Here is a 15,667-nt window from a genome sequence, read left to right on the forward strand (position 1 = left end):
AGAGGTTGCAGTGAGCCAAGACTGTGCCACTGCACTCCAGCCTGGGTGATAGAGACCCCGTCTCAAAAAAAGAAAAAAGATAGGGATTATAATATCTGCCCCACTGGATTGAGAATTAAATAAGTTTGTATTCAATAGTCAGTAGTTCAAAAACGTTACATATTATGATGTTGAGTAGACTACACATTGGGCACTATGAGAAAGCAAAAAGAAAATCAAATAATCTTAATACTCTACTATGGCAAACAAATAGTATGTTGTAAGTAAATATAAGGATGTACTCAGATATGAAATTTAGGTAGCTGGCTGCTGTGTAGTGGGCTGGAGAGAGTGGATCATAAACAAAATTATTAAGAAAGCTATAATAATCCAGGCAAACTCTATGTAGCATAGCAACACAGGCTGAACTGGAGTGTTGCTCAATACAGGTTGAAATGCAGTGCAGAATGGAGACTTTCTGTGCCTAGAACTGTGAGCTTCGGAAAATCTCCTAAGCCATAGCTTAGGAGATAACACGCTTTAATCATCTTTCACCTTCACCTTAATAATTTAGGGGATTCTAAGAAATCATTTGACTCTTCTAGGTACCATTTTATAGATAAAACTGAGGCTCAGAGAGCAAGGCCATCATTGCATTATTAACAGGGGGCACTATTCACACTGTGGTTTATGAAAATGACACCTTCTGGAACACCACAAAAATAAATGATGGCTCCCAAAGTCGTGCACGACAGCAGCCCTGTCAGAAAGGTTACAACATAATGGTAGATAGCAGAATTGATCTCTATCTAAACCAAACCATACTATCCATACCAAACCAAACCATACTATCTCTTATAACGGTATCTTATTTATGGGTATATAGCATACCTAGGGTTAAACACTGAATTAAACAAAGAAACAAATCAAACACATCCCTGATACAAGTTTTTCATAAGAACTTCATAGACTTATTAAAGTGAATTTAATGGAATCCTGTAAGCACTAGCTACTTAATAACAAATTATGGTGCTTGATATATTCTTAAACCATTACTTAATAGGAAAAATAAGGGTGAAACAGATATAAGAGCCCAACCATTTACTTTGGACTTGTCCAAAACAGATGAGGAGCTTTACAAAAAACAAACAAACAAAAAAACCTCAAAGGACTAATACAAAAATTAAGATCATAAATCAATTTTCTGCAGACATTTCTTGAATTATCTCGAAATTTTAAGGTCAATTTCTCCCACAAAATGCTTTTATCGTTGTTATCTTGGCAAAAAATACCTAACCTTAGTAAGAAGCACATATTTAACTAGTTCTTTAAATATAAAAAAACTATTTAATTCATATTTATGCCAAGAACACTATTTACAAAAGTTTCATCCAAACTCTTACCCTGTGTCTATCCACACTGGAGGGAGGAACATGTCTTTGTGGAGAGGATTTGAGACTCTAAACATGCTTTATTCAGGAAAGGGGAAGATACAAAAATATAGAACAAAAAAGAATATTGGCTCATTGTACACAAGAGAGGCCAGCCATTAAGAATTGTTATCAATACAATAAAAAGGAATACTGGCCAGAGATCCTCTAGATAAGCAGCTAAAATGTGATCAAAAGGAGAAAGAGGAAGAAGCAAATACACAAACGTTTTATGGGTATTAATAAAAATAAAGCCATCTCTGAACAAACGATAAAATCCCTTCCTTGAAAAATTTCAAATGAGATCCACAGAAATGCAGAAGCAGAAGAAACTTTACATTTAGAAACATCTCATTTGGGCTGGGCGCAGTGGCTCACGCCTGTAATCCTAGCACTTTGGGAGGCTGAGGCAAATGGATCACCTGAGGTCAGGAGTTCAAGACCAGCCTGGGGCAACATGGTAAAACCCCATTTTTACTTAAAAAAAAAAAAAAAAAAAACCCCAGCTACTCTGGAGGCTGAGAATCACTTGAATCTGGGAGGTGGAGGTTGCAGTCAGCCAAGACTGCAACACTGCTTTCCAGCCTGGGCAACAAGAGCAAATCCTTGTCTCAAAAAAAAAAAAAAAAAAAAGAAACATCTTATTTTGACTGATAAATTTCAGAGTAGTTAGAAGGCCTGTCCAAGGTCACATAATTAATGCCAGAATTTTGACTAGGACACAAGTCTCCTGGCTTCCAAGTGTGTGTTTTCTTTCATGCGCTATACTGCCTATTATTTATCTGTCCCTAACCACTAGAAGTGGTCCCCCTAACTCTGCCTCCACAATGTCCTCCTTTGGGACAATTAGAGAAAGAATTCTGGACTGTATAGATCATGTAGAGCTACTGATCTAACACTGGATGAGGCATTATTTCAAACAATTACTGCACTAACATTCATTTACAGGTGGAGAGTGGAGGAATAATATAAAAGGAAATTCTGTACACAACATCAAGAAAAGCACAAGAGGAAATAGTCTCCTCTTTTGTACTGTTATTTTATTTTGTTTAGTCCATATATTATATAAAACATAACAGGAAAAATGAACAAATTTATAAAATAAATTGAGGTGTTTGGATGAAAAAAAATACAAGAGCTTTGCCTTCATGTCTATAGATCTCTTAATATATTGTTGGTCTTGCACCTTAGATATCAAATAAAGATATCCAGCTTGACACAAAAGTTGGCAGCTGCAAGGTTAAGCTGTATTAGTTTGATGATGGGCCAGGAAATGATATATTTTCTAAACTTTATCCTTAAATATTGGCTGTAACAAATGCTGATATAGCAAAACGTAAGCTTCTATTAGACAGCAAGAGTGAAACTTGAGTGAATGAATGCAACTTACCTCCAAGTCCTCTTAAAGGAGGTAAAAAAATAAATACTGTGTTTTACCAGTGCTCCCCCCAAAGCATTATTCTAAGCATGCAGGAGGGTATAGTGAGCAGCTACAATAGTAAGATCCAACCCAGAGGTAGGTTCAAGGCCAAGAGTAGGAGAGTGGTTGAGGAAATCCTCCTAGGGCCAGTACCATTTCATAGAATGCCCATTTGTGCTGGGGGATGAGTCTATGGCCTATTTTCTTCTGATTCAAAAGGACATTCCCAATTTCAACCTTGCTGAAAAAGAGGCATTTTTGTACCTGCTATTAAGAACAGCTAGGATACAGGATAAGGCTGGCATAAAATTATTTAGCAAGCACATGCTAGCTATTCCAGTTTGAAATCTACCGAACTGTAAAATTGGGGGGAAATAAAAAGTTGAAGATGAAGTTGTTGTTCCTCAAGATGAGGGAACAAAATCTTACAAAAGGAGGGATTAGGCACTCGCTTAACTCTATATGGAGAACATCCTTCTCAAGCTAGGTGGAAGATGAGGAAGAATATTACCAAAAGCTGACCAGGCTATTTGGAGACCAAAAGGAGAGGGAAAAAGGCATTTAGGAAGCAAGCTAGTAAAAGAAGTTCTTCTGGGTCTGACTAGGTAAGTGAATCTAAGGTAACCATACCAAAGATACGTTACCCATTACTCCAGCATGAAGCCAGTGGCAAAATACCTCCAAGACATTTTAAACCCAGAGAAGTATATGAAAAATATGATAGTTAACCAAGCAAATTAAAATCAAACCACTAATGGTAAAAATCTCTTCAGATCTGAAATCCAAGACACTCAATTTCCATTAATTCTGTGCCTTATGGGGGAAAAGAAAAGTAACAAATGTAAAGATTTTTTTTTTTATTTCTACTGGGGAGGGAGGAGGATAAATAGAAATGTTTTCCAAATTGCTCTCCACTGTATACACACATACCCACACACATACATAAACATACATACACCAAAAATACCCCAAACAAAAAACAAAAAAACCAGGAATCAAAAAAACAAAACACCCTCAAACTGCACCAATACTTCATATTTTGACCAAAAAAATATCCTGGGAGGAAGTGCAAAATGCAAAATCAAATGACCGAAAAATGCTGAACAAACAGCATTATTAATATACAAAATATTTATATTACTGAACTAGTAACAGGTGATGTTCTCTGTGTCTGTAAAACTTTGGAACCACATAGCTGATTTGTTAAATCTAGTCCATGCCAGCTTCCAAAAACCAAACTTTTAGTTAGCTTCATTCTTTGATGCCTCATCAAAATTTTCTACAAGATCTGAAAAAGAAAAACAAAGCATATGAATCAAAGAATACAAAAAAAGGAGAAAGAGGTAAATGGAACACCTAACTTCTAACCCTAATAAAAATAAAATTCGTACAACTAGAATTAGCCTGAAAACGTAAGGAGGCAGAAATGAACTGGTGGCATGTTACTAACAATGATTTAATTATCTGCTTAGGACAGTAATCCTAAGGAAATGTTCATCTTTTTTTTGTCTATGCAAACTACTGAGGTGAATTCATATGTCAATTATAATTCACACAGAAATGTTATAACAATAGCTATGCAGATTTATAATCACAGTGATTTCAATTTAATAAATCCAGGCAGCAGAGCTTTGTGTGACACTTTCTGATTCTAAGGTGGGGGCTTGCATTGTTTTACATTGGATCCTATCCATATTATTGTGAATCAACTTAAATTCATGAACTTACAATCAACACAAACCTAAAAGTCATTTATGCAGTGACTGAAAGGAGATAAACAGGATGCTTAAAATCTTAAGTCTAAGGAAATGTCACTTACCTGGAACATCATCATCCTCCTCATCAATGTCTTCTGGTTTTGGTGCTTTACTGTCCAAGACTACAAAAAGTTTATTTTAGTATCAGTCATTGAGAACAAAGACCTTAAAGAAAACTTATGTTTATCCCTTTTTTCCTGTATAAATCACATCCAGTTGCTCAGAAAAAGCTAAATATTGTCAATCTAAAATGCCATTCATAGTTTTTTGCTTGAGTAACATTAAAAATAAATAAAACTTTAATTTAGATATATACTGATACACAGCTGGCAATTTCAATGTGTGGCAAAGATGAAATTTATTTTATTTTTTGAGACAGGGTCTCACTCTGTTGACCAGGCTGGAGTTTAGTGGTGCGATCTCGGCTCACTACAGCCTCCACCTCCAAGTTCAAGCAATTCTCCCTGCCTCCCAAGTAGCTAAGATTACAGACAAATGCCACCACACCCAACTAATTTTTGTATTTTTAGTAGAGACGGGGTTTCACCATGTTGGCCAGGCTGGTCTCGAACTCCTGACCTTAAGGGATCCACCTGCCTTGGCCTCCCAAAGTGCTGGGATTACAGAGGTGAGCCACCACACCCGGCCTACAAAGATAAAATTTATATGCAAAGTGGAATAACTGATCACTGAGTAAAAAGACTTTACAGTGGCCATATTCTCCAAATAAAAAAATTAATATTAATATTTTTTTCAGCCAGGCATGGTGGTTCATGCCTGTAATCCACTGCACTCCAGCCTGGGCAACAGAGTGAGATTCTGTCTCAAAAAAAAAAAAAAAAAAAAGCCAGGTGCGGTGGCTCACGCCTATAATCCCAGCACTTTGGGAGGCTGAGGCAGGTGGATCACGAGGTCAGGAGTTCAAGACTAGCCTGGCCAAGATGATGAAACCCTGTCTCTACTAAAAATACAAAAATTAGCCGGGCGTGATGGCGGGCGCCTGTAATCCCAGCTAACTTGGGAGGCTGAGGCAGAGAATTGCTTGAACCCGGGAGGCGGACGTTGCAGTGAGCCAAGATCACGCCACTGCACTCCAGCCTGGGTGAGACAGCAAGACTCTGTCTCAAAAAAAATCAATCAATCAATCAATCAATCAATCAATTGTTTCTCATTTCTTTTGATGTAAGAAAATATCTAGCTAAGTAGTATAGGCACTGCAATACTAGGCTTTTTCATTTTTAGGGGCAACATGACACATTTGAAACCAGGACTATCTTGGAAATTCAGAACTTATGGTTGCCATATTTATAGGGCAATCAATAATATTTAACAAAAACATAGATGTCTGACAACATTATTTTCTTTTTTCTTTTTTTTTTTTTAAAGAGACAGGGTCTCCCTCTGTCACCCAGGTTGAAGTACAGTGGCATTCCATAGCTCACTGCAGCCTTGAAGTCCTGGGCTCCAGTGATCCTCCTGCGTCAGCCTCCTGAGTAGCTATGACTATAGGCACGCTCCACCACACCTGGCTAATTTTTGTATTTTTTGTACATACAGGGTCTCACCATGTTGCCCAGGCTGGTCTTGAGCTCCTGGCCTCGAGCAATACTCCTTCCTCAGCATCACAAAGTGCTGGGATTACAGGAGTGGGCCACTGTGCCCAGCCATACAACAGATTTTCTGATTGTCATTAATTAGCAGTGAATATTAAATTAACTATTTAAAATGATGGGCCAGGCATCGTAGTTCACGCCTGTAATCCTAGCACATTGGGAGGCCAAGGTAGGTGGATCACTTGAGGCCAGGAGTTCAAGACAAGCCTGGCCACCATGGCGAAACCCTGTCTCTACTAAAAATGCAAAAATTAACCGGGTGCAGTGGTGCATACCACTTGTAGTCCCTGCTACTTGGGAGGCTGAGGCACGAAAACTGCTTGAATCCACGAGGTGGAGGTTGTAGTGACCTGAGATTGCACCACTGCACTTTAGCCGGGGAGACAGAGCGAGACTTTGTCTCAAAAATAAATAAAATAAAATAAAATTATGGCCTGCAGGTCCTGGCACTATCCTTTTAGGTAATTACCTCTCAAGTTACTATATTACTACCAAAATGTTTCTGAATATTCTTTTTTATTTTTTTTTTGTGAGACAGAATTTCACTCTTGTTGCCAAGGCTAGAGTGCAATGGCCCAGTGTCGGCCCCTGCAACCTCTGCCTGCCGGGTTCAAGCGATTCTCCAGGCTCAGCCTCCCGAGTAACTGGGATTATAGGTGCCCACTGCCATGCCTGGCTAATTTTTGTATTTTTAGTACAGACGAGGTATCACCATGTCGGTCAGGCTGGTCTCGAACTCCTGACCTCAGGGAATCCACCCGTCTCGGCCTCCCAAAGTGCTGAGATTACAGGCGTGAGCCACCACGCCCAGCCATGTTTCTGAATATTCTATGTGTCACACTACATAATCATTAAAGAAACAAACTCAGAATTTTATGAAGCATAGAAATAATTTTATAGAAAGTAAAATAATTACATTCAGGCAAATCCAAATTAAGATGGGACACCTTGTAAATGATTAGGTTCTTTAAGTGAGGTGGGGAGAGAAAGATTTACTAAATTGAAATACCTACCTTGCCGTGGGAACTGTTCAGCTAACTTCCTAAGGCTTGTTAAACTGTCAGCACCAAGCTGACTTAATATTCCAGGAAGCATTTCTGTGATTGGTTTGGCTTCTGCATGACCAGTAATTGCAAAGGTGTTAGCAGAAAGGGAAGCTTGGACTTTGGGATTGTTGAAATGAATAACTGTCCCATCATCTTTAATCATGTTCACCTGTATGATCACAGAAGAAAAATGTACTTCACATGCTAGGTACACTAAAACAAAATATTTTTAAAAAGCAAGTCAGCCAATTATGGTTTTTCACTTGGTAGTTATGTAATCCCAAGGTAGTAACTGGCCAAGCAGTGGACATTCATGGAAAAAGATCATACTAATAAAGTAAAATGGTGTAGATGGCACAAATTATTAGGATGGTTAAGAAATACTTCATTATAGAATCTAGATTTTAAATTCAAAGACTTCTAAAAGAAGTACATGCCCACGTTTTTTAAAAAATGAAAGTATCAGCCACGAACCAGCTTCTTAATGAAATTACTCATTATCTTACTCAATTTATACTGTCAAACAAAATCAGTGCAATTTCCACTTGGTAGGGTAGCATCTTACTTAGGGGACTGGTTATAAAGGGGCAACAGTATATAGTAAAAATAACCACTGAAAATCCATAAAGAACACTCAGAAATTTAACCAGGTGTTTCATTCCTTTAAGCACTTAGTACATTTATAAAAATGTCAACTTGTTCTCATCATGTCATTCTTTATAGGGGATTTTGTTAGTTCCTCTAATTTTTTTTTTTTTTTTTTTGAGACAGAGTCTTGCTGTATCATCCAGGCTAGAGTGCAGTGGCACGATCTCAGCTCACTGCAGCCTCTGCCTCCCAGGTTCTAGCGATTCTCCTACCTCAGCCTCCCAGGTAGCTGGGATTACAGGCACGTGCCACTATGCCCGGCTAATTTTTGTATTTTTAGTAGAGATAGGGTTTCACCATGTTGGCCAGGCTGGTCTCGAACTCCTGAAATCAGGTGATCTGCCCACCTTAGCCTCCCATAGTGCTAGGATTATAGGCATGAGCCACCGCGCCCAGCCAGTTCCTCTAATTCTTAAGGGTAGCTTCTCAACAATCTTTAATAACCCCTGTAAAGGTCAAAGAAGTTGTCCCACCCACTTGCCTAGTGACCTGAACATGCTTTATCAACAACTAGAAAACCTTTAAAAATCATCCTCACATTCTTTCCATAACTTTCACCAATATGAACTATTTCAGATTTGATTTCATCCATTGCCTGGGACTTACTGAAATGGAAGGTTTAACATATACTACTTAGATTGTTATTTTTCTCTCTCACTCATGTACTTTGTTTTTTTTAGTAGAGTTGAATTTGCGTAAGTTAAATGTGTAAATAATGTGATTCCACTCTGTAGTTGATTCCCCTGGGTAAGTTACCTTGGTGGTAACATGCTTACTATATAAAAAGGTTAGGAAGAGTTAACTCTTGGCTACTTTAGAAGCATTTCATGATCCATCCAAAATCTGCCCTGTCACAATCAAGCATAGATGCTGAGTGTTCTCCATGGACTGTGGGAAGAGGGCTTTTCTTCCTCAGAGGTGATCACCAGTATTGACAGCACCAGAAAGGAAGGGCAAGAAAGGGGCTTCTAAATTTCAGGCAAGACCTGGAACACAGAGAAAATAAAGGCAAATCCCTGAAAAATTGTAACTAAACCCCACAAATAATTTCCCCACGTTTTTCTGACAAAAATCACTATTTGAATTCTATACCCTTCCCTCTCTCACTACTACACTTAGGGTTCTATTAATTATATCACACACAATAAGCATTCAATCCAGCTGTTCTAAAAACACGGCACTGTGAGTTATATTAACTTCAGAAAAGATCAATTATATAGTTTTGAAGATAATTACAGTTTTGGTAGAAAAGTTAAATGTTAAAGTGGGTGAAATCTGGGCTTGAGAAGGATGACAGTGGATGTGAAATGGGATGTTGTTCTGCATTTAGGCTAGAATCACATAATTTTAGAATGGGAAAAGAATAAAAGATATGGTAGGACTATATTTTCCAAATCAAGACCAAATCATGTGGTTTAAAAAAGGATTTCAGGCCGGGTGTGGTGGCTCACACTTGTAATCCTCGCACTTTGGGAGGCCAAGGTGGACAGATCATGAGTTCAAAATTAGCCTGGCCAACATGGTGAAACCTTGTCTCTACTAAAAATACAAAAATTTATCCAGACATGGTAGCGGGTGCCTGTAATCCCAGCTACTCAGAGGCTGAGGCAGACGTGGCTTGAACCCAGGAGTCGGAGTTTGCAGTGAGGCGAGATTGCACCACTGCACTCCAGCCTGGGCAACAGAATGAAACTCTTTCTCAAAAAAAAAAAAAAAGAAAAAGAAAAAAGAAAAAAGAAAAGGGCCAGGCGCGGTGGCTCACGCCTGTAATCCCAACACTTCAGGAGGCTAAGGCGGGTAGATCACGAGACCAGGAAATTGAGACCATACTGGCCAACATGGTGAAACCCTGTCTGTACTAAAAATACAAAAATTAGCTGGGTGTGGAGGCACGTGTTTGTAATCCCAGCTACTTGGGAGGCTGAGGCAGGGGAATCACTTGAACCAGGGAATCGGAAGTTGCAGTGAGCTGAGATCATGCCACTGCATTCCAGCCTGGCTACCGAGTGAGACTTTCTCAAAAAACAAACAAAAAGGCCGGGCACGGTGGCTCACACCTGTAATCCCAGCACTTTGGGAGGCCGAGGTAGGCGGATCACCTGAGGTCGAGAGTTCGAGACCAGCCTGGCCAGCATGGTGAAATCCTGTCTACTAAAAATACAAAAATGAGCCAGACGTGGTGGCAGGCGCCTATAACCCCAGCTACTTGGAGGCTGAGGCAGGAGAATCGCTTGAACCTGGGAGGCATAGGTTGCAGTGAGCCAAGATCGCACCACTGCACTCCGGCCTGGGCAACAGAGTCAGACTCTGTCTCAAAAAAAGAAAAAAAGAAAGAAAAAAAAAGGGATTTCTAAAATACTTCTGGGTGCAGAGAGTCTCAAATATTGGAATCTGAGACATTTTTTAATTTATAGACATTAAAGTCACAAGAAATTTGAAATCAGTATTGTTCAAAAAATTCAGGCTATACATTTGTTGAACTTAGAAGTCTTCCAGTTCAAATCCTTTATGTTAAAGAAATAAACACTGAAGACAAAAGCTCTTGGTTAGCAACATACCCAAGGACAAATAGCTTGTTAAGTGCAAACTGAGGACTTTAACCTGGGTTTCCCAACGTGTTCTTTAATTTCCTTCCTACTAAGTCATTCTCACACTTAAAACACTTATTTGCCTACAAAAATTCAATTCAGCTGGGTGCAGTGGCGCATGCCTGTAATCCCAGCACTTTGGGAGGCTGAGGCGGGTGGATCACCTGAGGTCAGGAGTTCAAGACCAGCCTGGCCAACATAGTGAAACCCCCATCTCTACTAAAAATACAAAAATTATCTGGGTGTGGTGGCGGGCACCTGTAATCCCAGCTACTCGGGAGGCTGAGGCAGGAGAATCGCTTGATCCCAGGAGGCGGAGGTTGCAGCGAGCTGAGATCATGGCATTGCACTCTAGCCTGGGCAACAGAGTGAGACACTGCTCAAAAAATAAATAAATAAATAAATAAAATTCCATGGCCTCATGACAGCTTGCCAGAGAATGATTTCAGGATATAGGCCAAATAGAGAACACAAAAGAAAACAAAACAGGTATATAGATAAGATGTATCTTACTGGCTATAAAACAAGAGGCTAACATGGAGCCAAAAACAATAAACAAACTCATGGAATTTTTCCTTATGTTCAAGTTTCTCTTCTGAAGGCTAAATGTTGTTATATTTTACACTCTGATACAGGTCTTTCTAGTTTGAAATATGCTTGCGTTTAGTGTGAAAAGCAAGATGAATTCCATCTCAGATTGTGAAACATAAATTTATTCATGGCTGTTTTAAATAGAGTGGTCTAAAAGATGCAGCTTCAGGAACAGAAAGGTCCAGAAAGGGATGGAGAGTTTAGTTAATTTTAGAATATAGAGAAATACTAGAGGGTAAAACAGCTATAATATTTTCTTTCTTTTTTTTTTTTGAGATGGAGTCTCACTCTGTTGCCCAGGCTGGAGTGCAGTGGCGCGACCTCTGCTCACTGCACCTCCTCCTGCTGGGTTGAAGCGATTTTCCTGCCTCAGACTCCCAAGTAGCTGGGATTACAGGCGTGCGCCACCATGCCCAACTAATTCAGATTATTTTATTTCTACCTAACATTCCTTCCTTCTGAGCAAATGACATGGTTATATAAGGCTTCTGGGCACAAGCTATTAGAAACTATCAAACGATGAATTATTTGGCTGAACAAGATCAGTTAGACACCTCCCCTGCCATTTTGGGTAAAAGAAGGGATAAGGAACTTGTTAAAGTCATAAAGCAAATTATATGCATTTAATATCGAGACTTCACTTCTTTCAGTGATTTTATACTGTGTGGTTTAAGCAAGCCATATATGCACAATATAAGAACAAGGAGCAGCCAAATAAAAGGGACTATTAAACTAGCAACTATACCAGCACTGAGGTCTTTTTTTCAACCAAACATCCCATTTATGTTTTTTTTTTTCCCCTAAAGATAGCTGCAGGTAAAGGATGCCACTTGAGCTAAGGAGAAAGAGGCATTTTGAGACCCCAGTCCAAACCACAGAATGCCCTTGCTCTCATGTTTTGCTCTAACAATACTGATGTGTCTAGTAGTTAGCAGTAAACTTTGTCCTCTCATGCCTAGTGTACTTAAATATGCTGTTTTCTCTGTTTAGAAGAACCATTTCCTACTTCTCCATCTTGCACATTCCCATTTATCCAAGATTGAGGTAAGATGCTTCTTTCTCTGTGAAAACTTAAGGTGCCAACTTACTGCTATTATACAGAATTGTCTTGTAGTATAATTGCATTTGTAAGTCATTGACCATACTAGAAGGTGAATTTGAGATCAGACACCATGCCTTATTAGACATAGTATTTCCCCCAATATCTAGTACATAATAATCACTCAGATCTGCTGAATGAATGGATACCTCCTATACAATTTATTCTAAAATCATGGCTGGGCATGGTGGCTCATGTCTGTAATCCCAGCACTTAGGGAAACTGAGACAGGAGGATCACTTAAGCCCAGGAGTTCAAGATGCCTGGACAACACAGCGAGAACCCCATCACTACCAAAAAAAAAAAAAAAAAAAAGCAAGCCAGGTGGCGTGGCAGTATGTGCCTATAGTCCTAGTTACTCAGGAGGCTGAGGTGGGAGGATTGCTTTAGTCTAGGAGGTCAAGGCTGTGATCACACCACTGCATTCCAACCTGGGTGACAGAGTGAGACCCTGTCTCAAAAAAGGAAAAAAAAAAAAAAAAAAAAAGAAAAAGGTTGCTGTCAGACCAACTCCCCAAATGCTAGATAATGGGTCACATTAAGGTTTATTTTGTTTGTTTTTTTTTTTTTTTGGAGGGGGGACGGAGTCTCGCTCTGTCACCCAGACTGGAGTGCAGAGGCGCAATCTCGGCTCACTGCAAGCTCCGCCTCCTGGGTTCACGCCATTCTCCTGCCACAGCCTCCTGAGTAGCTGGGACTACAGGCGCCTGCCAGCACACCCGGCTAATTTTTTGTATTTTTGGTACAGACGGGGTTTCACCGTGTTAGCCAGGGTGGTCTCGATCTCCTGACCTCGTGATCCTCCCGCCTCGGCCTCCCAAAGTGCTGGGACTACAGGCATGAGCCACTGCGCCCGGCGTCACATTAAGGTTTAAATATAGCATCAGCAGTGCCTCCAATGAAGATGCCCAGAATCTCCTGGGCTGTGCCTTTAGCCTGAATTTTCCTATAGTTTTGACCTTTCAGAATCAGCCCAACCTACCCTCCAGAATTAGGGGCATTTTAAGTCACTCTTGGCAACTGCTGGGTGGCCCTTTTATGCTGCTATCAAACACCTTAACAACCGCTACCTTTGCTGGCCTCTGCATAAGGTGCGTAAGTTAGTCTTAGTAGCCTCCCACCTGGTAAATTTGATGCTCACTTTATTCCTACACAGCAGTACATTTTTGTGGCTAGAGGAGGCTCACAAAGTTATATTTGACTCCAAAGCTCTTGCTAATAACTGCCCTCTCAGTTCATGGAGGCTTGAATTCTTCTTTGTGACTTTTTTTGAATCCAACTGAGAATGATACAAGAGAATTAACAGTTGTCTGTTTTTTTTCTTTTTGAGACGGAGTCTCGCTCTGTCACCCAAGTTGGAGTGCAGTGGCGCAATCTCAGCTCACTGCAGCCTCTGCTAACTGCAACATCTGCTTCCCGAGTTCAAGTGATTCCACTGCCTCATCCTCCGAAGTAGCTGGGATTATAGGTGTGTGACACCACGCCCAGCTAACTTTTATATTTTTAGTAGAGATGGGGTTTTGCTATGTTGGCCAGGCTAGTCTCAAACTCCTGACCTCAGGTGATCCACCCGCCCAGGCCTCCCAAAGTGCTGGGATTACAGGCCGGAGCTACCGTGCCCAGCCAGCAGTTGCCTTAAAATAAAGTTTTACTGCTACTCCATCCCATATGTAATGGCACTTAAATGTTTACCAGGAAATTCGTCTTTTACTGACTTCTTATATCTTTTAAGAGACAGGGTTCATTCTGTTTCCCAGGCTGGAGTGCAGTGGCTTGATAAGAGCAGCTCACTGCAGCCTCAAACTTCCGGGCTCAAGGGATCCTTCTACCTCAGCCTCCTAAGTTGGTAGGACTACAGGCATGTGCCACCATGCCTGGCTAATTTTTTATTTTCTTTAGAGACAGGGTGTCATGATTTTACTCAAGCTGGTCTTGAACTCTTGGCCCTAAATGATCCTCCTGCCTTGGCTTCCCAAAGTGCTGGGATTACAAACACAAGTCACCACACTAGCCTCTTACAGTTTAAAAGGATCAAATAACAGACTTCTTAAGAATAAGGCACATAAGCGTCTAGGGTGTTGTGAGACTGAAGAATGTGAGATTTTGAGGATTATGGGCTTTGCACAGGCTCTTATAAGTCAGTCAGTATATCCTTCACATTCAATTCTAGCTCAGCATCTGCTTATTTCTAATGGCTATTATTAAGTTAAAGCTTACAGCTCTCATTAGTCTATAACATATGCTGGGATCACTTCCTCTTACTCTCTGGTGACAAGTCTGACAAGACAGGAATTCCTTTTTTTTTTTTTTGAGACAGAATCTCGCTCTGTCACCCAGGCTGGAGTGCAGTGGCACGATCTGGGCTCACTGCAACCTCTGCCTCTCGGGTTCAAGCGATTCTCCTGCCTCAGCCTCCTGAGTAGCTGGGATTAGAGGCACACGCCACCATCATGCCTGGCTAATTTTTCTATTCTTAGTAGAGACGGGGTTTCACCATGTTGGTCAGGCTGGTCTTGAACTCCTGACATCATGATCTGCCCACCTCAGCCTCCCAAAGTGCTGGGATTACAGGCATGAGCCATGGCGCCCAGCCCAGAGAGATATATTTATGTATAGAAAAGTTCAACACATGATTCTTTTATTATCAAAACATTATAATGTACAATAAATAATAAAGAAGTGTTAAATTACAGTACAGTATATCCATGCAGTGGAATGTACATAGATAATACCTACATATGATTAAAAGGATTTTTTAATGACATAAAACAATTTTTATAATATAATGCTATTTTAAAAAATGATTATTGGCAGGGTGTGGTGGCTCATGCCCGTAATCCTAGCACCTTGGGAGGCAGAGGTGGGAGGACTGCTTGAGGCCAAGAGTTCAAACCAGCCTGGGCAACATAGGGAGACCTCATCTCTACAAATAATTCTAAAAAGTAGTCAGGCATGGTGATGGAGTCACTCAGCCTGGGTGACTGAGTGAGACCCTGTTTCAAAATAAAAAAATTTTAAAAAAAAATTATTTTAAAACAAAAACATGTCAGACGCAGTGGCTCATGCCTGTAATCTCAACACTTTGGGAAGCTGAGGCAGGTGGATCACCTGAGGTCAGGAATTCAAGACCAGTCTGGCCAAAACAGTGAAACCCCATCTCTACTAAAAATACAAAAATTAGCTGGTTGTGGGGCTGGGCGCGGTGGCTTACACCTTTAATCCCAGCACTTTGGGAGGCTGAGGCAGGTGGATCACCTGAGGTTGGGAGCTCGAGACCAGCCTGACAAACATGGAGAAACCCATCTCTACTAAAAATACAAAATTAGCCGGGCATGGTGGTGCATGCCTGTAGTCCCAGCTACTCGGGAGGCTGAGGCAGGAGAATCGCTTGAACCCTGGCAGCCGAGGTCACGGTGAGCCAAGATTGCCCCATTGCACTCCAGCCTAGGCAACAAGAGCGAAATTCCGTCTCAAAAAAAAAAAAAAAAAAAAAAAA

General features: G+C 40.5%; 1 protein-coding gene across 2 annotated transcripts in view; it reads right to left on the reverse strand.

Annotated features, from left to right (window-relative positions):
* Positions 1-2,424: 2,424 nt before the first annotated feature.
* The window catches only part of LOC105495048 (basic transcription factor 3 like 4), a 31,860-nt gene continuing 18,617 nt past the window's right edge, over positions 2,425-15,667 (reverse strand). Inside the window, exons 4-6 of one of the 2 annotated variants that reach the window (XM_011764197.2) lie at positions 7,213-7,414; positions 4,649-4,708; positions 3,672-4,117 (exon numbers count right to left, since the gene is read on the reverse strand). In XM_011764197.2, the coding sequence (XP_011762499.1) occupies positions 4,071-4,117; positions 4,649-4,708; positions 7,213-7,414 (309 nt within the window). In that variant the 3' untranslated portion in view covers positions 3,672-4,070. Of the gene's footprint in view, positions 4,118-4,648; positions 4,709-7,212; positions 7,415-15,667 lie in introns of both variants that reach the window. The other variant, XM_011764198.2, reaches the window with a different exon arrangement.

Source organism: Macaca nemestrina, chromosome 1 (genome assembly GCF_043159975.1).
Source record: "Macaca nemestrina isolate mMacNem1 chromosome 1, mMacNem.hap1, whole genome shotgun sequence".
Classification (NCBI taxonomy): domain Eukaryota; kingdom Metazoa; phylum Chordata; class Mammalia; order Primates; family Cercopithecidae; genus Macaca; species Macaca nemestrina.